This window comes from Micrasema longulum, unplaced genomic scaffold (assembly GCF_059751315.1).
Source record: "Micrasema longulum isolate JH-2025_06_02 unplaced genomic scaffold, ASM5975131v1 h1tg002085l, whole genome shotgun sequence".
Classification (NCBI taxonomy): domain Eukaryota; kingdom Metazoa; phylum Arthropoda; class Insecta; order Trichoptera; family Brachycentridae; genus Micrasema; species Micrasema longulum.
In genome coordinates this window covers 44180-66899 of record NW_028279252.1, presented here as the reverse complement: position 1 = coordinate 66899, position 22720 = coordinate 44180, and the positions used below count along the sequence as shown (strand labels likewise).

At 34.1% G+C, this 22720-nt stretch overlaps 2 protein-coding genes across 2 annotated transcripts; one reads left to right on the top strand and one right to left on the bottom strand.

Annotated features, from left to right (window-relative positions):
• Positions 1-471: 471 nt before the first annotated feature.
• Positions 472-8053, top strand: RpL23 (ribosomal protein L23). The gene is made up of 4 exons (XM_088239167.1): positions 472-520; positions 729-812; positions 5263-5390; positions 7772-8053. The coding sequence occupies exons 1-4, from the start codon at positions 508-510 to the stop codon at positions 7967-7969; spliced, it is 423 nt and encodes a 140-aa protein (XP_088095293.1). The 5' UTR covers positions 472-507; the 3' UTR covers positions 7970-8053.
• A 2315-nt stretch (positions 8054-10368) lies between these two features.
• On the bottom strand, positions 10369-22201 carry CCT5 (chaperonin containing TCP1 subunit 5). The gene is made up of 9 exons (XM_088239170.1): positions 21973-22201; positions 19594-19828; positions 17665-17897; positions 17382-17540; positions 17093-17239; positions 14524-14886; positions 13808-13962; positions 12595-12686; positions 10369-12411 (listed from the first exon to the last, which is right to left on the bottom strand). The coding sequence occupies exons 1-9, from the start codon at positions 22078-22080 to the stop codon at positions 12281-12283; spliced, it is 1623 nt and encodes a 540-aa protein (XP_088095296.1). The 5' UTR covers positions 22081-22201; the 3' UTR covers positions 10369-12280.
• Positions 22202-22720: the final 519 nt, after the last annotated feature.

The following is a 22720-nucleotide window of genomic DNA, read 5'->3' as shown; positions in this document are numbered from 1 at the left end:
GTATGTCTGAAAAATTTTTTTTGGTCGGTTACTACTAATTTAAATATTTAAAAAAAATATTGTGGCCGGAAAAAAACGTGTTTTCAAATATCTTAAACTAAAAACAATCATTTAAGTTCTACGACATGCTAAAATATAAAAATTAGTATAAATTTTACAAAAAATGAAATGAAAAAGAAAAATATTATTGAAGCGCGGCATAATAATAATGAAGAAAAACAGTTTTCATGAAACATTAATAATCGGAAAATCTTCAATGCTTTAAGCTTTGAATTAACATGAATTAGTTTATTTTATGTTGTTGACCTACTGAAATTGAACGCAAAAAATTAAAAAATAATAAAAACATCGCAAATGAAACTCCGCAGTACCTTTGAGCAAATATAAATTAAATGTTGCCATAAGTAAATATAAACTGTAGATTTTCAATTCACGGTACCGGAAGTTATGGAAAAAAGAACGTTTCTCGTCCATTTGTAATTCCTTTTTGCTGTACTACACGGCAAAATGTCTAAGAGAGGTAAGTTTTAAGTGAAATCCGTAACCATCCGCGCTAAACAGTGGTGTTTTATCAAGATTCTTTTCATCCGACCAGTTTATATGCTGGATGAGTCGTCAATTCGTGTATTTATTACCGAAAACTCATATTACTGTCAAAGTAACCTGTACTCGTAAGTTCACGTTTGCGGAGAATGTCACTGACAGATGTGTTATTTTCCTTATTTAAGGACGTGGTGGAGCAGCGGGAGCTAAATTCCGCATTTCCCTGGGTCTCCCGGTAGGAGCGGTAATCAACTGCGCCGATAATACCGGTAAGTCTATTGTCAAAAACTAATTTACAAATCTTAACCTTCAAAAGTCAACGCGCTGTCGTCGCTCAGTTGTTTGATAACTTTTTCGTAAACTTTCTTATAAAATTGATGAGAATTAAGTTATTTCTAGTTTTAATTTACAAGAATCATGTTGTTTCCAGTAAGATCAATATATTTTATGCTCAATATCGTGAAAGCAATGATGATACCAAGGAGTTTCGCTAATATTTTTGTATGACTCCCAGTGATTTTACATACCTTGGCAGACTGAGCTTTCTTGTATTGAGTGAGAATATAAACATCCAAAATAGGAAACAAGTTATATTTTAGCATACCAATAATGTTTGTTAATTTGTTGTTTATTGGTGATTAGTTAAGACCAGTGGCGAGCGGTGATTTTTTAAATAGGTAATCTACGAAAAAATGTTCATTAATTTGCACCTACATACGAGTAAAATAATTATAAATGCTTTATTTTTTCGGTGATTCTGTGAAAATCGACTCAAACAACCCAGGGTAATCGGCTAGTTTCATCGTTCACTGAGAACGAGCTGGGCGCACTTTATATATATTATTTTATTATACAGGATGTTCATTAAACCCTGTCACATCCGAAACCACGATGATCAGCATGACCTAGAAGACATATTGGCGCATTAAAATATTTTTTTAGAACGAAAAAAAAAATATATATATTTATGAAAAAAAGCAAATGTGTCTTACTACTGCGGGAAAGAAACGGATGGGGAGAGCTCCCCTCACTTCTCTCCTGCAGAAGTAAGCAACTATTTGTTTTTTTAAATATATATATATTTTTTTGTTCTAAATATTTTTTTAAATATGCAAATATGTCTTCTCGCCCATGCTGATCATCGTGGTTTCGGATGTGACAGGGTTTAAAGAACACCCTGTATATTATTTTATTTATTTTACAAATCACTTCATATACCATACCACTTATTGAAAACTATGGAGATACCAACACAAATGGAGTCATGCGTTAAACATATTCTCATCACATTTTGTTGTCCTGTTCAGAAACTGTATTATATATTGTGTTGTATATATTGTACTAGTGGATTTTTATATGTTCGCACGTTCGCTATACTTACACAGACGCATTGTGTAGTATTAGTGAATAAGCCCGTGGTATGACATCGCACGGCATACGCATTATGAAAATAATCTCTGTCTCTCTCGCGCTTATGAGCGTGTCATAGACATCTATTGCTTTATTAGTTGCTAATGATATGGTAATACAATATACACAGGATGCTTCTGCGATTTTTAATAGTAAAAACATAATAATATGTACAAATATTAAGTTACGGATTAAAAACACTGGTTTATAAATCGGTAGTCAGATGGCAGAAGGGACCATCTGTATTTTTGTTTATGTTTTAGTTTTCAAAAGTTTTAATCAATATTTCAGTAAATACACGCAGAACTTTTTTTTTTAAATCGGCATCATTTAGAATGGTAATTTATTGTTGAAAAGCAACACTAAAATATTTTAGTTTGCGGATAAAAGTCTTGAAATTGAGACGTATTTCAGCTCTCCTGAACATTTTTGAAAATTACAGATGGTCCCTTCTGCCATCTGACTACCGAAATATATAGGTATTTTTATTTGATCAAATCATGAATAGGTCGATTAAGTAGTGATGGCGCTTTCGCAAAATTTAAACAAAAACATTTTTAATGTACAGAATACTGATTTTAAAATTCTCGATGTCATATTAAATGTTTTTAAAATATCTTTTGGATTAGAGCGAAAAAAAACAATTACTTAAGAAAATGTTATATATTTACGAGTATTTACTTTTAAACATGCATGTTTTTTATTTAATATTTTGTGTTCATCATAATTATAATTAATAGAATGCAATAAAAATGCCCAGTACAAATTATATCGGAGAAAATATGTATACACACTTATTGATAAATAATAAATCTTGTTATTTATATACTTAAAACAATCTACACAATTTCGCATTCTAGTTCTAGAGTAATTGACTATAAAAAAAAAGCATTTTTTCAAATTTAAATTGTCCCTTGTTCTCGAAGGGATTATAATTAGTAAAATGCAACATTTTAAAAAATGATTAAAAAATATATAAAATAATGAAACAAAGTATTTTAGTTAATTAATATTACATTTTCTTAACCAATTGTATTTTTTTTTTCATATACACAACCCTCTAATCCAACACCGAATTTAAAAAAAGATAGCACATTTGGTTAAAATTTAGTACAATTTTAATCAACATCCTGTAGATTTTAAATGTGTTAGTGTGAGTTTTCTGAACGTGCCAGCTTAAGTTAAACCACCAGTACGTAATTGGTGCTGTGTTAGGTTTATGTTTTTAATTTTTTTTTATTAATTATCACAAGAGTTAAGTCCACAGCATGTAAGTTATAAGAATCATTAGAAGGAGAAAATTACTAATTTACAAATGATGATCTAGGTCAGTTGTGTCCATCCGAATTTGCACCAAGAGCTACTTTGAAACCATTGCGATCTTCGCGGGCACCGCCCAGTTTAACTTCAATCTTAACTGCTCGAGACTCGTTTTGCTCCTCCTACATTATGTATTCTACTAACTGATATTTATGACTACTTAATATTTAATTTTTATTTTATTTGGGATTTTTACAGCCATTACATAAACAAAATAAGTAGAAAAATATTAACAATACTTAAGCCAATTAAAAAAAATCCACTGTAAATCTAATGACACGATGAGGAAAGAGTTTACGTGATTGTATGTGTGTGACGTTTGTATTTATGTGTATGTGAATGTGTGTATGCGTAAATGAATGAGGGAGGGGTGCGTGTGTGTGGGTGCGTAAGTATAAAAAATAATTGTTTAAAACTTGTAAATATATTAAAAATGGTACAAAAAAGAGCTTGGTAAAAAGTTTGAAACCTTTTTATTAAATTAAATTTTAAAATTAGTTTTAACTTTGTTATTTATTTTAAATATATATTTATAAATATTTAAAAATTATCTTTGACTCTTTCATACTTCCTCAAAATACTAATTCATTAAATTTCTCTCAAATGTCATAAATTGTATTTTTTTTAAAGTATGTAAATTTCAAAACCGTATTCTGAATAATGTGCGACGAGCCCCGTACAACACGAATACGGTAGGTAACCACAAAATGCAGTAAATACGATATAACGTCAACAATAAAACAAGGTTTGACAATATAATCAAACGTTGATTCAAAACGAATTATTATGAATAAAATTAATTTATACAGTTAGGTAAAATAAAAGAAACTTCATAATAAAGCACATTTGTTTTAAATACAGAAAACATTCGGAAAAATCAATTTAATGTTATATTTGACTATTAACATTTTCGGATTTCTTCCTAAAATCCGGTAGCTCTGATGTGCATGCCAAAATCATGTTGTTTTGTACATGCTCTTCAGTCAACATGTTGCTGTATTTGTTTTTTATTATTTTTAATTGGGAGAAAGCCTGTTCACATAGTAAACAGGTTGACCCAAAAAACGCCTTGACAATTAGTGCACAGTTGAGTATGTTTTTAAATTCACCAATATACATATAATGAGTTAGAAACTACCTTAAATATATCTTCTCATCAAGACCGTCGAAATAAATCTGACCTTCTAGTCCTATTTAAAATTCTCAACTCACTCTTTGATGCGCCTGAACTACTGAGCTCAATAACATTAGATATCCCAACTAGAAACCTCAGACAAAACATACTCTTTCATACCGATAACCACAGAACTAACTATGGTGTCCATTCCCCTACGCCCAGAATTATTAGGTCTGCCAACAAACATACCAGTCTCGATTTCTTTGATAACAAGTTGTCTTCTTTCAAACGATCACTAAATCAAATTTAATTATAAACACCTCTCTCACGCTTCCACTCCCTTAAAGTTTACTATATACCACTGAGTCTTTCTACTTTTTAATTATAATTTTATATGTATAAATATGTCCTTAAAAATGTCCATTGGGCATATATATAAATATTTGATTGGGTCCAGGATCTTAAAAACTGCACCGTTTTCGTTAACAGTACTTTTTAGTGCAATATCACCACGGAGTGTAATTATTTCCAGCTTGATTTTCGCTTTATTGATACATGTATTTTCAAGTGTCAAAAATTACAACATAAACTTTGCAATTCAATATTAGATATTCTTCTGTCCATCTTTTTGTCTGCGGGCGCCTAAAATATAGGTCGCGAGCTACCAGGCGTCAGCGAACACCACTTATCTAGGTTTACAATAATCCCAAAACCCTGCTCTTGAAGAAGTTAACAAGACTCCAATGATATTAATGCTTCTCGCAGTGTCTTCGTACTAACAAAACAGTTAGATTTTAACATTTCTTAATATAAAATGAAAATTGTAAGGCCATGTATCTTTCTATAATAATGCGGTGATCATTGAATTCCAGGTGCCAAGAACTTGTACGTGATTGCCGTACATGGCATCAAGGGACGTCTCAACCGGCTCCCGGCGGCCGGCTCTGGTGACATGATTGTGGCCACAGTCAAGAAGGGAAAGCCAGAACTCAGGAAAAAGGTAACAGATCCACGACGCAAACTAATATCATAGTCTAGATTGGTGGATGGTGACGAGGCGTGTCGGAGGTGACATGCCGAGATATTTCAGGTGATGCACATCATTTACTGATGATCTGCGTGATTTTATGAGACCTTATTTTCGGCGTCGAATAATATTAATATAAACCAATTTATTTATTTTATTGTAAGTAGTGAAACCGAATGCCTAAGAATGTTTGTAACGCTTGTGATTAAAAAGTACAAAATAGCAGCCTACAATGAGAAAGTTCAGTGCTATGAATAATATGACTCCAATAACACTCCGCCCATGACGTCACAAATTGTCATCAGTGAGTCAAAAGTAGAAAAGTCCCATTGCCGTCAAAATACTTTTTTAATGGCTACCCGGGAACCAAAAATCTATCAAACACATAGCAACGCTATATTTGATTGGTCGATTCATAAGAACCTGTGGAGTAGTTACATTTTTTTTTTTACATTTTTGAGTAATTTTGCAGTACAATTTGAGTGCTCTCATTTTTATCACGCGTAAGAAAATATTTTTTATGCACTTTTTCCCGTAGTGCTGGTATTCTGAATGCCCTTGTGAGAAAGCATTGCTAGCACGTAATTATTATTTCTACTTATTTAATTTAACAATACGCCCAAGGGGCATTTACGAAAATAATATAGTTAAGTACAAACATAGTAAGTAATAATTTTAAAAATAAACAGGTTTTTTTTTATACATGTAGAAACAGAAAAAGCATGCTGCAATGCAAAATCAAAAGAGAAAAAAATATATATAAATATAAGAAAAATGATAGAATTAAAAAGCAAATTGTAAGTAACTTGTAAAAAGTTTAAATAATAAAATGTATTAATAAATTAATATTAAAAATAAATAATAAAAGTTAATTTACAGTATGTATATAAGATATTTAACATATGGTACACATATTAAACATATTTGAAAAATTAATTTCCGAAAGAGATGAGATAATAATAATACACATCAAAAACAGAGAAAGAATTGCATCGAAAAGAAAGTTTTATTGTGACTTTAATAATTAGTACGTACATTCGCAATGCTTTCTCTATCCCCGAGAGAACATTCAGAATCGCACTGCAAGGAGTGTAAACGAAATACGATAGTGAAAATAACCGTGTTAAATTAAAATTTCATGTCAACCTTTCCGGGAATCGCAGTTTTAGTATGTATGTTAATAGCCATGATGAAAACCAAGGAGTTTCGCTAATTGTTATATGACTCCCAATGTGATTCTACAACCTTGGCAGACTGAGCTATCAAACCACCATTTATTTATTTATTTTCCTACGAGTATGAAGAGAGTGCATTTTTTTTCTTACCAAAATAATCGGGAAGTTAAGTGATTTTAAAAACGTATCCCCTTTCTTTATGCATCGTAATAATCATTTGTTTTACAAAAACGTTAACTCTCTGGCCAATGAGCCTAGTACTACTTCTATACCCATAGTCCTTAAAATATAGCTCGATTAAAATGACAGCTGTCTAACTAATGTCACTAGTGATGAGAATTTACTGATCACTGATCATGTACCGATCAAATTGATTTTATCAGTTTTTTCATGTAAACATTAAACTCTGTTATAGTGTAAAAAATAAGACATGAAATACTTTTTTCATGAACAAACAATTTTTTTTTTTTATTCGATCAATTTACATTGATCTAATTGTCCCATCTCTAACATTTTTGCAAAATGATGTAACCTTGTAAGAACGTCATTAATATTTAGGTTTATTTTAGTTTTAAAGCTGATTTTATATAATTATCCTGATTTATATGTCAAGCATTGTATTAAAAAAATAAGTTAACATGCCAGATACAAATGATTTTTCGTATGTCAATATAAATCACTCATTAGACATTGCTACAAAGTTTTGTCGTCACTTTTGCTGACAACTGTCATTCTAGTCATGCTATATTTTAAGAACTATAATAAATCATCTTTCGAAGAAGTCGAATATTCAAATATACATTTTTTTTAAATAGGCAATAATGCATTTAGGAAGGTTTTATCAGCATACCGACGAAATCAGCCCATTTTTTTGTTCAGGTCCAGCGCTGATCGCCTTATAATAAAATTTCATATAATAATAAAATACCAAACAATTTTTTTTCCATGTAGAGGAGAAATGGATTTATGGAATGAACCAAAAAAAATAGAATATAGAGGTTACAGGGAGCGAGTAAATATAAAAAATGGCTATAGTCAGGATCCGTTCTGGTGGTACACCAACAAAACTGTATATTTATTATGTTGGCGATGTTAGGAACTTAATATAAAATCAAACGCTGATATGATTACATGTTTATTATCTTTTTTGTAATCTAACCCGTTTCTCTCGTGTTCCAGGTCATGCCTGCCGTGATAATCCGGCAGAGAAAACCCTTCCGAAGGCGTGACGGCACGTTTATATACTTTGAGGACAATGCGGGTGTCATAGTGAACAATAAGGGAGAGATGAAGGGCTCTGCCATCACAGGACCCGTGGCTAAGGAGTGCGCCGATCTGTGGCCGAGGATTGCCTCCAACGCCAGCTCCATAGCCTAGTACACCGCTTCACAAACCCCCGGGAGACATTTAACTATAAAAACATGTATTACAATACACAATAAAAAAAGTATAAAACTTTAATTCGTTTTTTCTTGAGTGTGAATGGAGAGAAAACAAAGTCTATATTTATTTTTGGGGTTGTCTTCTTTCTTTGCCCCTACGAGCCCATTGCAGATGAAAAAAAACTCATAACTCGTCAGTCATATTATATTTCTGTTCTGTATAATCGAATGACCCTTTTTCCCCGGTTCTTTATGTAGGAAACATCCATTTGAAATTATAAATATCAAGAATTTAGTTTTTAAAAATTGATCAAAAGCTCAGTTAAAACTTTGAGGACTTTAATAAATTATCGTTTTTTCCTGAAAATGAATGCTTTATTTTTTATAATTAGTAAAGAACATATTGAAAGTATCGTCCATTGCTAGTGACTACTTACTCCCATCTTTCTGGCAGCGTATGAATACTGTCTTGAAAGAATGACTTTTTATTAGGATTGAGCCGTTCTTGGCACCTTCACAATGGAAGTATTGGTCAGCCAGGTCATGAGTCATCGATCAGGACAAGTCTTAATCCGAAGGAGGATTTCCCATTTGAGTGTTTTCAAGTACATTTTGACTGGCTTTGCAACATGCAGCCAAGTGTTGCATGTTGCTAAATAACTTTGTAATGGCTCGCATTGCAGCTGTTTTTTATTCAATGCTCGGCTCAAATGCGTCAATTTTAGTCGATAGTGATCTCTCGTGAAGGTTTCATTGGGTTTGAGAAACTCGTAATACGCTACCCCCAGAGCACGAGTTTGGAACCATGGATATTCGGCTTTGCCGTCGGTGTTGATGCTTGGCTGGGCTTACCCTATAATTGTATAATCTTAAGGTAATCATCAATCAATGTATCCACTTTTCATCATCAGTAACAATGCAAAGAAAAAATCTTGCTTTTTCTGCGTTTGGAGAAGCTGTTCACATGTGAAAATGTGCCATCTCGGCTTCGATTCGTACAGAACTTGGGTGCACTTACTTTTAAATCATTCCTAATGCTTATTAACATTTAGCAGCTGTTATGTTATCAACTCGGATGGTTCTGCATGTTCATTTTGCGTCTGAATCAAGTTCATCGAGTAATGCTTCTGATTCTTCGTTTTCAAACTTTTTCGGTGTTTTCGTCTACAAAAACTTCACGTCTACGTGCTTCAGCTGGAGATTTAAAAAAAAGAGTAATGTAGTAAAATTCCCTGTGAACTCTTTTTTTGGACGAAGTTTGACATGTTCAACGCTATAAAAAAATGTTTTTTACACTTCGGCAGGACAACATGTCGTTTCAAGCCTAATAATGGTGGGCTTCACAAGTAAGTTGGCTGTTGTATTGCCCAATGTAAAAAGGCTAAGATAACACTGTCTGTCTTATCTAACAAACCATCATACCGTTTCCCCGTAACGGCAGACAGAGAGGATAGAACGCTACATCACTATATTTGCATACAGATCTCGCTTCCTCTACATCAGTGGAAGCCGAACCGTGGCGCATGCGCCAAACGTGGCACTTTGAACGGTCACAAGTGGCGCATTGCATCCTTGTGGCCATTATTTTAAAATAGGCACCATAACTGAATCCATATTTTTAATTTTAAAAATTCGAGTTGTATGGTGCATCTGACCTTGTCTGTGAAAAAATTGGTGCATGGTATACGAAATGCTGACCACCACTGCTCTACATTCATACATTTTCTCACGCCGATTATTCCGACTTTTAACATGTCCATCTTCAAGTATTTGTTGGATTTGGTCATGCCATATTTTTCTCGGTCTTCCTCTATTTCTGCATCCATCAACATTCGCATCGTAGATCCTTTTAGCCGTTCTTTCGCTGTCCATTCGCTCTACATGTCCAAACCAACGCAGAGCTCCTTTTTAGATTTTGTCAGTAATGCTTATCTCAGCCTTACATAATGTACGGATCGTACGTAGTTTTACCACACATTCGCCCTAGACCGCATTTCAACAGCATTCAACCTACTTACATCCGTTTTTCCAAGTCCATACTCCGCTCCCATAGATCAAGGTCGGGACCAGCACTCCATTGTGAACAGCTAATTTTAATATATATTTTAATTGGTTGGTTCACTTCACCTGCAATGGGCTCTTAAATCAGTAATAAATATTAAGATTTATATCGTGATATAATATATATCCTCTGACCTTAGTTTGTCTACAATTTAGTATATTAGTAAAACAAGACACCCGATTTGTATAATTAAAGAGGGAAAATAATGAAGGAATTCACAGATCAATGACTGCTTAAGAAATCATTTGCACAATAACAATCTGGTAATAAATGACAACGTCCATTATTATTGAAATTTCTATTTATCTTATAGGAAAAAGAAAACACACATGTAGTTTAAATATGGGCCAATTTATTCAATACAAATGTATAAAACAAAATATTTTGACCTAACGATAAAGCTGGTGTTAATTAATATTACAAAAAAAGATGAATAATGATTATGATTTGGTGAATTTTGTGACGGTGAATTAATTAAGCGATATTAAAATAATCATCGGGTGATGATGCGATCAGCACCCCTGGCCCAAGCACAGAAAACTAATGGTCGAATGTAAAGGACATACATTCTTGCATGATGCATCTGCAGGCAGAAATTATTGTACTGGAGACAAAACGTATTTTCCTCATTGGGAGTGACGTGGTTTGGAGAATTATCAACAGTTACCTATCCCATACTGTGTTTGTACACGCAGTATGATTAAATATATGAGGCGTGTTAGAACAAAGCGACAATCTCCACCATTGGTCTCAAATAAGTTTGATATGGCGATGGGTAAAGGAACAATAATACTCTGGACAACTGCAAATGTTTCAGGACCATTCGGGGGTTAAGGGTCATAAGGGCGAAACTACAAAAACACAGTTTTGAGATAAATGATAAAAAAGTTTTCAAAAAATAATACAGTCTTTTAAGGGTAACAAATAAAGAAAATAAAAAAAAAAAGTCAATAGAGCATAAAATATTTTAGAGACAAAAAATATGAAACTACGCTTTCGTCTATATGACCCTAAATTGCGCTTACATTAGTAAATAACCAAATTGATGTAAAAGGTGTTTTATTCTACTGACTTTAAACAAAACGCTTCATTTGTAGTTTCACACAAATTTATCTAGGTAACTACTTATCGGATGAGTTTCATCTTTTTGTCACTAGCAGGATATTTTGTTTGTATATCAGATTAGTACTTAACACAAAACAGCATTTTTTGTAGTTTCGCCCTTATGACCCTAAGCCCCCGCATTAATGCCAGTATCTCATACATTTTTTATTGCAACTACGCAGTCTCTTTTACGTTATAAAACAAAGCAGAACCAACTAGTAATTTAAATAAGTCCGTAATTAACCGATTAATCACAATAAAATATACATAGAGAGTAAGTTCTGGCTACAATAAGGTCATTTCATGTTTTTAAAAAAAATAAAATGTTTTTAAACGAGCAAAAAATCAAATCAAGGAATCAATATTTTTTCCTTGCAATGTCATAAATTTTCTATAAGGTTTAAAATATGCATATTTTGAGTTGCTCAAAAATGAGACACTTCGCGCCCTGTGGGACAACTTAGAAGCTCGGCAGCGGTCATAATGCGTGATGTCAAAATGACACGATGCCAACTATGAGCCATTTATTAAAAAATTATTATAAACAAAAACATGTTTTGAATAAATCGATAGTTATATCATTAGAATCATAAATATGAAATATATTTTTATATTTTTTTCCGAGTTGTGAAAATACCCTATTTTTGTCAAAAATAATAAATTATCTTTGTAGTCTGGACAAAGTACTAAAAAAACATTTACTGCATGTTCAAAATGAAAAAAGTGGAGAATGCAATCTTTGTTCGGACACGTCTCATGTGTAATACTCATAAAAAATACAAGATTTTCCACTTAGCAAGTAAAATAAAATGATTAGTAAGTGGAAATAACTTTAATATTTAGCGCTAATTCTGTTTAGCGACAACTAAAAATTACAACGTTCGAATACAGAATCGTCTCATGTCCAGCAATGAGATGTTTCATGACACCGTAGAAACAAAATAAAACATCTCGCATAACATTACGTCTTGTAATGAAATGTTTCACACCACGTCACGCCTCGCAATAAAATATTTCAAGTAGCGTCATGTCTAGCAACGAAATGTTTCATGTGGCGTCATGTCCCGCAGGTTTTGGAATGAAGTGTGTCGAATGGTGCGAGATTCAGGTGGCGCAAACAGAGGTGATGTGTGGGTGGGCCTAGCCGTCATTGGGCGACCTGACGTCGTCGATCTTTAAGATCATCTTGACAAGTTGCGTGGCGAGGGCAATCTGTTGCTTCTTGCTGTTGAGTGACTCGATGACGTGCATCGCCTTCATGTCATTTGAACCTGAAAAATGAAGTTGAAAAACTCATTTAGATGCAAACCGGTGTCATGAATGGTAAGAATCAATAGACTATAAACTGAGGCAAATAAAAAAAAAAATGTATCGTATTATCAGTGCTTCGTTTTTAAGTTTTGCGACTTTGAAATTACTCGGCCACTTTTATAATACACGGTGGAAGTACTGACCGTTACTCATGCAGTCCACCCCGAGTGCCGGATTCTTCTCGGAGATCTGACGAGCCTTCAGCTCTGATAGCACGTCAATTGGGGACAGCCCACTGGAAAGATAGAAATGTAAAGATTAATCCAATTATGGTCCTTAAAATATGGCTTGATTAAAATGACAGCTGCCAAACTAATGTCACCAGTGATGGGAAATTAGTGATCACTGATCATGTACCAATCGGCATAAACGGCAAATCTGCCTTTTACAAAAATTTGAGAGTTGAGGAAATGTGGATGTTTAAACATGGGCAGAATGGTGAATGTTACAGTGTGTGTGGCCACTTAAACCAGCCAATGACAGGTCATAAGCCCTGTTAATGCCTAGACGTCGTTATTCCCTTCTCAAAAATGTTTTCCCTCTCTGTTGAAATAAATTTAAATATGCATAACTCCCTAAGGAGGAAATCCAGCCAGTCTGCGAGCATTTGGACATACTCAATCATTGTTGAAGCTTAAACAATTCGATTCAATAATAGTACAGCGAATCCCCAAAATAACATCCCCACAATTTACGTATAATTTTTGTAGTCCCATTGAATTTTGAATTTTTTAGTACATTAAAACCCAGATTGTTTTTTTTTTTTCCCTAAATGAACATCAGAAAAATTTGCAATCCGCAGTAAAAACTGACAGCTCAAGAGCCTGAAGTCAATATTATGTATCTTTTTTGGGTAATACCGTGTATGTTGGATTTGATCCGACGTTTCGGCTACCATTGCAGGAGCCATCTTCAGGGAAAACTGTGTGTTTTATAAAGAAATGTATGTGTTTATGTACTAGTAATTTGTACCGTGTCACAGTCAGCAGTAGGCACATTTCTAGTTTTGTAGGAAAGAATAATTATGTTTATGTACTAGTAATTACAAATCCAACATACACGGTATTACCCAAAAAAGATACATAATATTGATAACAGTGACCGTGAAAACCTTCGCACCTATTTAGCCTGAAGTCAGTTTATATCATGATGTTGGTATAAAGTATAAAAAAATATTTAATGTTTATTTATTATTACAGTTTGTTGCATTTTACGAATATTTATTGCTGCCATTTTTGAGTTTTTTTACAACTAAAGAGTCTGAAATTAGTCTCCGTCATAATACCGAGTTGTCGGTAAGTTAAATCAATAATGGAATTATCGGTAGACGTTTACAGTAAATATCAGATTACATACCTGTTCTCGGCGAGGGCCAGCGGGATGCTCTCGAGCGCATCCGAGAAGGCGCGGAAGGAGTGCTGACGGAGCCCCTTCTGCTGGTCGGCCATGGCTGCCGCGGCCAGCGAGCACGAGACTTCGGCTGCGCCCCCGCCAAACACCACGCGGGAGTCCTGAAATATACAATACAAGAGTCACACCACACTCTAGACATGGACTTTATAACTATTCATTAACACGTTTGAAGTTATGCCGGCTACAATTGTCAAAATCGTGTCTCTTGTTTTTGATTTAAAGGCTATAGCCGTCATTCCCTTAATGAGACACAAAAGCTATAACCATCATTTCGGAGACACTATTTTGACGGCTATAGAAATCATTTCCAAGACACCATTTTGACAGATATAGCCATCATTTCCAAGACACGATTTTGAAGGCTATAGCCATCATTTCCGAGACACTATTTTGACGGATATAGCCATCATTTCCGAGACACTATTTTGACGGCTATAGCCATCATTTCCAAGACACCATTTTGACAGATATAGCCATCATTTCCAAGACACTATTTTGAAGGCTATAGCCATCATTTCCGAGAAACAATTTTGATGGCTATAGCCATCATTCCCAAGACATGATTTTGACAGCTATAGCCATCATTTCCGTGACACGATTTTGACGGCTATAGCTATGACTTCCATGACGTTATGAATAATAAAATTAAATAGCCATACCTGCACCAGAGAGCGGACCACGCACAGAGCGTCGTGCATGGACCGCTTGGCCTCCTCCACCGCCATGCGCGTGCCGCCGCGCACCAGGATGGTGACGGCGCGCGTCGCCCCGCAGCCCTCCACCACGGTGACCTGCTCGCCCGCCGTGCCCAGGTTGAGCTCGCGCACGGCAGAGGCGCGCCCCAGCTTGGCGGGCGACAGCTCCTCGAAGCGCGGCACGATGCGGCCGCCGGTGGCGATGGCCACCAGCTCCATCTCGGGCCCGCCGACCCATCGGATGGCGGGCAGGTCCTCCGACAGCAGGAGGTGGTTAGCCTCGTCGTCGAAGCCCCACTGGCAGAGGGCCAGGGTGGCGCCTGCGTCCTGTAATGAAAAGTCTTACTATTAGATTGATAAAAAATTGGAACATTTTATTTTCATTTTCTATTGAATATATTTTGTGACTTGAATTATATAAATAAAGCTATTATTTTATTGGTCGGTTGGAAGAAATTGCCATTTGGCAATAAGACCCCCAATGTTCAAAAAATTAAATAAATAAGATAAAGGTTTCAGCTCTTTTACTTCACAAAAGTTAACAGATTGAAGAGTTGAGTAAATGTGGATGATTAAAGATAGGCAGAATGGTGAATGTTACAGTGTGTAAAGTGGCCACTTAAACCGGCTAATGACAGATTATAAGCCCTGTAAATGCCTAGACTTCCATATTCCCTCCTCAAAAATGTTTTCTCTCTCTGTTGCAACAAATTTAGATAAAAATTAATGTGTTTAAACTAGATAATGAATTATGGCGTTGTTATGATGTTGTGGCAACCGCCAACAGATTTCCGGTTTCTAGGGTAGCCATGTTTTTAGACATTAAGCGCGTTTGAGGTACAAATTGTAAGCGATTCAATTTTTAAATATCAGAAATTAAAAAAAACTGCCGTTCCTACAAACTAGATGTTTCGGAAAAAACTTAAAACCCACTTGTTGTCTAAATCAGTGCTCCGCAACCTTTTCTCACCTACGACACACCAAAATTCTTCCTAAAATTACGCGGCACACCAAAAGCTAAGATATATAGGTATTAAATTGATACAAAATTTTACAATCATTTTTAGTTTTTTATTTGAATTACATATAACTATAACATTTTTTTTTTTACGAAATTTTAAAATTTTACCGCTGTTTTGGAACATTTCCAGGGGAGAAATTTTCAAAACTCAGTCAAACCAATTAAAAAATAGCTATAAAACCAGTTAAAAATAGAAGCTAACTTAACTAATGTGATACCTGCGCTTGTTTCAATGAACACAAAAGTTTTATATTCGGCTCGATTTTTGACAGCGCAACCCGAAGTTCTTGGTCAAGACCTTTTAAGCGTGACCGCTTATCATTTTTGATTAATACAAGCGTTGAAAAACTTTGCTCACATAAATATGTTGTCGAAGATGGAAGTAGTGTTAAGATTGCTTTGTCGGAAATGCGAGGATATTCTTTTTTAACGTAAATCCAGAAAACATCTAATGGAACTTCGGAGAAGTGAAGTTTTAGAGTCTTGTCATTACTGTATCCAGCTCACGGCACACCAGTGTGCCATGGCACACCGGTTGCGGAGCACTGGTCTAAATCATTTGAATAAATCCGTAGCATGTGACAACAAAATAAATTGTTTTAATTAAATTACAAATTTAAAAGCTTTAAATAACAAATTTAAATTTATTTATCTATAGTATCACTATGTAAAGCGCCCTTGAGGTATTATATTGCGAAAATGGCGCTATATAAGTTTGGTAATGTATCCAAAATAAAACAAGTTTATTGGATTGTAATTCTACTTTATTTTTTATAAAATATACAAAGGGTATATTGTGAGGCGTTTCGTCTTGTTAGGACATTTTCAAACAAACTAACTTAAATATTTACAAAGTTTCCTTATATACTAAAAATAATTGCTATTTTATGTTTGTGGATTTCTATACAAGCCAAAATAAGTACAGTAATTAAAATTTAATTAGGGTTTACTGAGTATATTAGAGGAATATTTTGGTTATATTGGGGAAAAACCTTCCATTATTTAAAAAGATTTGTAAGGGTATGACTTTAAAATTAATGTAATAATTATAAAAATATTGATTTCATTTATACAGGTTTATTTTGAAAATTATTGTTGAAATTCTACATTGATGTATCCAATATAACCAAAATATTCCTCTAATATACTCAGTATACCCTAATTGAATTTTAATTACTCTACTTATTTTGGCTTGTATAGAAATCCACAAACATAAAATAGCAATTATTTTTAGTATATAAGGAAACTTTGTAAATATTTAAGTTAGTTTGTTTGAAAATGTCCTAACAAGACGAAACGCGTCACATTATACCCTTTGTATATTTTATAAAAAATAAAGTAGAATTACAATCCAATAAACTTGTTTTATTTTGGATACATTACCAAATTAAATATGGAATTCTACCAATTATCTGCATACACAATAAATAAGCTATTTAAGTTATCCATAATAATAATCAAAGTTGGGTAAAGCTTAAAAACCCACCCGATAGTAAGAGTTGATTGACGTACCTTAACTTGCTTGACCATCTGCCGGAACTTGTCCTGTTCGTACTGGCGGAGGGCCTTGTAGTCTTCGGTGGAGCCGACGGTGAGCTTATGTTTGGTCTTCGGCTTGGGGGGCTCAAACGGGCAGGTGAGGATGGCTATTTTCACGTCCTGAAATCATAATTATTATTCACAGCATAATTACAAATCTCACAACTCTTTTATCAAAGCTTTTCGCAAATATCTCAGTACAATGGAGATTTCTGAGTTTGCTTCCAATACCATCAAATAATAAAGAAACAACATGCTTTACCTTGAGGAATTTGGGCATCTGCGGGTGGCTCATCGTCTTGTCCAGGACGACGCCGTGCACGAGCAGGGAGTCCTCCAGCTTGCCGCCGACCTTCCCCTCCACCTTCATCAGCTCGAAGTTGACGTCGCGCTTCTCGAGGTCGGCCACTGCCAGCACGGCCTGAGGAAGGAGAGACCGATGAATGATTCCACGTTCACCCACAATATTTGTTAATATTTATTCATTTGACCATTGTAGTCTGCATTAGTTTACGGAACATAAAATGAAAATCAAGGCGAGTTACCTCGACGGCTATCTCGGCCATCTGCCGGTGGCAGCGGTTGATGATCTTGCTGGCCAGCGTGGTCATGGCCGTCCTGACCAACGGCTCCGGGTTGGCGCGGTCCACGGGGAAGGGCTCGGCGATGGTCTCCAGGTGCGCCAGGCACGCTCGCGCCGCCTCCTCGAAGCCGTCGGCGATGCGCGTCGGGTGGATGCCCTTGTCGATCAGGGCGAGAGCCTGCTCAAGAAGGGCGCCTGGAATTTGTCGATAATTGTATTTAAAATAAGAGTGCGCCGATAATTATCATTGATAATTGGAGAAAGTCCAGTTTTTGTGTCAAAAATGTTTTTTCTTTCTGTCGCAACAAATTTAAATATAAATATTTCAACTGTAAGAAATCAAACACTGACTTGACTCTACTGAACACTTTATTTTATTTAAACAAATATAAAAACAAAAATTTCGTGACAATTGTTTTCCCTTGTTTGGGCATTTTTAAACTTCATTTTCCGACGAAACATTTGTTTGAAAATACCCTCACAAGGAGAAACAATTGTCACGAAATTTTTGTTTTAATAATTGTAAATATAATAACAAAGTGTTCAGTAGACTCAAATCAGTATTTGCTTTCTTATATTATAAGTTTAAATATGGAGTTCTACAAAATAAACACCAAATCAATATTTTTTCATTTAAATTATTTGTTGACAATTCTTGATGGAATTCCATTGTAATGATGTAATAACTTATATTTCCATATAAGTTAGTAATTTAAAAAATACTTGGTACACTTCCACTAATTTATTTTGACCAATTAGCGCTTTCACCCTCTAATGGGCATCTTCAGACTGGTGAATATTATACAGTGTAAGGGTAATTTGTATAAAACTAAATATTATCTTAAGTGTAGGTACATTTAAAAATAAGTTGAAAAAGATACAATACGCAATATTGCAATGGAACAGAGTGAGACAAATTATTGAAACATGTGTTGGCGGCGGTGTACTTTAGGAAAATATTCTATTATTTGAAGTATATTTATTGTTTTATTACAATGTACAGGGTCTAACTAAGGGGGCTAATGTGGGTGAGTTTTTAAATTCTATCTGCTGATTTATTAAAATTCTATCGCTATTATTTTTTATCCTATTTATTTCTAAAATTTCTAATCTATCAACTTTTGACCTTTATGTCCTACATGTAAAATTTTAATGTTTTTTGTTTTATTAAAGTATGTTTAAATTCATTTAAATGTGATGCATAGTTTGATAAGTCGTTATTTAATCTATGTGAAGCTAAATGTTCTTTCACTCTGTATTTAATAGCTCTCCCGCTTTGTCCTATATATGAACTAGGACAAGTACATGTTAGTTCGTATATTCCGCTATTTTCCGATTTGTCGACCTGATCTTTACTATTAATTAATGTTTGGCCCAAAGATTTTTTATTATAAAATGAAACTAAAAGATTATTTTTATGTAAAACTTGTTTTATTTTATTGCTAGTATTTCCGATATAATTTAATTTTACCCACTTTTTACTATTATTTTTGTCGATAGTCCTGCACATGATTGAGACATTGTATTGTTCTTTTAATAGTTTTATTTACTTACTTTTAATAGATAATATTTAGTTTTATATAAATATGGAAATATAAGTTATTACATCACCAAATCAATCAATAAATATTTCATGTTGACCTGTCAGGAATCAAACTCCAGACCTCTTGCACGGTAGGGAAATGTCCTAACCACTAAACCACGAAGTGAAAATATCTTATTCAATTTAATTTAATTTTTTAAAATGGAAACTAAAGATGTCTTTACATCACTAGTAATGCTTACGGAGGAATCCACGACTTGAAATGATATTTCTTCGCGATTGTGTCGTGTTTATTTAATCTAATTCACGTCGCACAGGCCTCATTCACTAAAATGTATATCCCCTTACCGGCGAGCACGACGACGCCCGTGGTGCCGTCCCCGATCTCGTCGTCCTGGCTCTGGGCCAGCTGCGCCAGCAGCTTGGCGATCTCGTGGCCGGCGTCCATCAGCTTGAGGATGGTGGCCCCGTCGTTGGTCACCGTCACGTCCCCGTCCGGAGACACGAGCAGTTTGTCCAGCCCGCGCGGGCCGAGGGAGGTGCGGATCATGGCGGCCGTCTGGCACGCGGCGTTGATGTGGGACTGGAATAATTACGTACATTGCAGATCAGTTTGTATGTTCCCAATAACTATGTTAAGCAGTGGGCGAGCGGTGATTTATTTTACAGGTAATCTACAAAAAAGTGTTCATACATTTGTACCTACATAATGTAATATACATAATGTGCAAGTAAGATAATAATAAATGGCTATTTTTCTGTGGTTCAAAAAAAAAGTGTCGAAAATTTTGAGGTTAACTTTTTTTTTCTTAAAAGCTTATTAAAAATATGAGAGAGAAATAATTAAATTTTGAAGTCTAATTAAATTCTGACATGACTGTTAGTTCCGGAAACGAGTGGCTAGATGCAAAAAACAATGTTGCTAGATTCTGCTCTATTAACATATCGTGGATATACAAGGAAAACCGGTTAAATGCAAAAAAACAGTTTCGCGTAAATTGAATTTTAAAGTTTGGTTGTTCATTCAAAATCAAGTTTTGTTTTTTTTTTTAATTATTTATTATTCATGAAACATATTTTTATACATTACAGAATTTACATTAAATAAAAAGCAACAAAATTGTAAGAAAAAAAAAAATTAAGTAAGATAAGAAAAATAAAATCCACATTTAGCTGCTTTTCCTTGTGAAGAAATTTGTGCTGGTTGAGTTAGCCGGCGACATTGTCTAACTGAATTTGAGTTGTATCAAATTCAACACTGTCTTCGTCTTCAGATAAAGCATCCATCACATTAGCAGAAGTTGAAAGCCTATTTTACCAATGATGGAATTCTTCAGGAATGACTCCTGTTTTGCACAACTTGAACAAGTCTTTTTTATGATAGTTTTTCGCTGTAGTGAGGTTTCATTAAGGCAAGATATTTTTACTTCAATGAAAACTAGCTAAGCTCATAGTAGTTGTTTTTACTTGTAATAAAAACTTTGGATGTGATATTGTTTTAGTAACGAAAACCAGACAAAGAAACTTAACCATTTTCCTTGTATATTCATTATTAAAAACGTAAACTTTAATTCCAAAATAATCACTTAAAATCATTTGAGTGGTTTTCTTAGTAAAGATTTGAGAAGAAATGCTATATATACGTTTATGCTCGCTCTAAAATTCTTGGAAGGTAATATCATTTAACTGATTAAACCTGTAAATAGAGGATAACGATTTGAAGTCAATGGTATTCATAGCTCAAATATGCCAAAAACGTAGTTAATCGGTTTTCCTCATATACCCACGATATAAGAGTATCTAGGCGTAAGAATGTTGCCACAATAAATTTAAAAAAAATATATATATATATATATATTATTTTATTCAGAAAACATACAGTCATACAAAATGAGTATGTTTTTTATAGAATATATAAATAAAATAAATACCGAGGAAGATACAGACAGTACAGAAGTTAAGTATACCATCTCGATATATACAGATGAAGATAGCGTTCATAATTGAGGCCCTGGGCGTTTACAAACAAATTTTAAAAATCAGTTCAGTTTTGGGGTGCAGAAACGGGACAATGAAACGTAGATTTTAGTTGGGCATAATCAGTCCGACGTGCAGTCATCTTTTTCGCACAGTATTCGCTGAAGCGTTTGCGAGAGAGTTACAGAAAAATAGTATTTAAATACATATTCATGAAAACTGTCAGCCATTGCCATTGTATATTCTTTTAATATTTTATTTTGAAGGATTAAACATTCTTCATGTATTATACACTGCTTTTCAAGACATGTACTTATAACAGTAAATATTTATTAGGGAAAAAGACCACATTCAAAAAGGTTTGAGGCGTGTTGTATCGTATCACATGACTAAGAAATCACATAACCTTAATATTGTTTTCAATAAACCTATAAGAATCCTTTAAGTTATCAACTTTTGCTTTTTTAATGTGTTATAGAGAATCATATAAAAAAAATAAAGATCTAAGTCATTTTAATGCAAATAAACTAGATTTACAAAAAATGTGTGAACTCCCACTCAAGATTTTTAGAACAATCTAGATTGTTCAGATTTTGACAGCTGATTTTCATTCTACCTTTTAAGACAATAAAAGAAATAAATGGGTGTTTAATCAATGCGGAAATCAAAAACCAAATACGTTTGTTACATAGAGGCGAGATTTTATGATAATCAATTGTGTATTATATTAATTATTTGAAGTATAATTACTTTCAGTGCATCGTTGCCGGTGAGCCTTTTTTGTTGCTCCTGATCCCTTATAATAATAAAAGGACGGCCGAATTCGTCAAAGGCAACCGTCCCAGGAAAAGAAGTCATGGTGACGGTCTTTCACAAAATCAGATTTCACAGATGTCCCACGATTACACTTTTATTTTAATATTTTTGACCCTAGACAACCATTTGTATTTTTAATTTTGAAAACCTTCTGTTTAGTATTGCCACCTCGCTAAGATAAATGTAGGTATTTTGTTCCTTTTTCAATGATTTGCGGGGCAATTTGAACCATAAAGAAAAATCTCTCAGAAGATTTACAAATAATCTGCAGTGAGATTCTAAACGCTATTTAAAAAAAAGCGTTGCCAGCATGTAACCAGTACGTAAAAAAACGTGCTAGTAGCAACGCTTTCTACACCTCCTTAGAAAGTATTCAGAATCGCACTGCTGATTTGAAATCCAAAGCGAATGTCTCTCATGTGTCACGTCGTCACGTGTCAAATCGCATAAAAACATTTATTTATACCTCATTGATGACAACATGAACGTTGAATCAGTGTTCACTATATTTCTTCACCATTGAGTGAAGCCATTTTTTTTTACAGCGCAGCGTTACATACTCACTGAATGCAGAGATATAAAATAAAATAATTCATTAAAAAAAAACCCCTTCCCAAATTTAAATCGCCACGTGCTGTTTTATTTTATCATGAAAAATGTATTTGAAATACTAATATATAAA

Bases quoted from the DNA above. Each gene is read 5' to 3' on its own strand.
- RpL23 (XM_088239167.1), top strand. The intron at 813-5,262 runs GTAAGTCTATTG...ATTGAATTCCAG, and splicing joins CAACTGCGCCGATAATACCG to GTGCCAAGAACTTGTACGTG. The intron at 5,391-7,771 runs GTAACAGATCCA...CTCGTGTTCCAG, and splicing joins AGCCAGAACTCAGGAAAAAG to GTCATGCCTGCCGTGATAAT.
- CCT5 (XM_088239170.1), bottom strand. From the start codon at position 22,080: ATGACTTCTTTTCCTGGGACGGTTGCCTTTGACGAATTCGGCCGTCCT. The intron at 19,829-21,972 runs GTAATTATACTT...TAATTATTCCAG, and splicing joins CCGGCAACGATGCACTGAAA to TCCCACATCAACGCCGCGTG. The intron at 14,887-17,092 runs GTACGTCAATCA...TTTTCATTACAG, and splicing joins AGATGGTCAAGCAAGTTAAG to GACGCAGGCGCCACCCTGGC.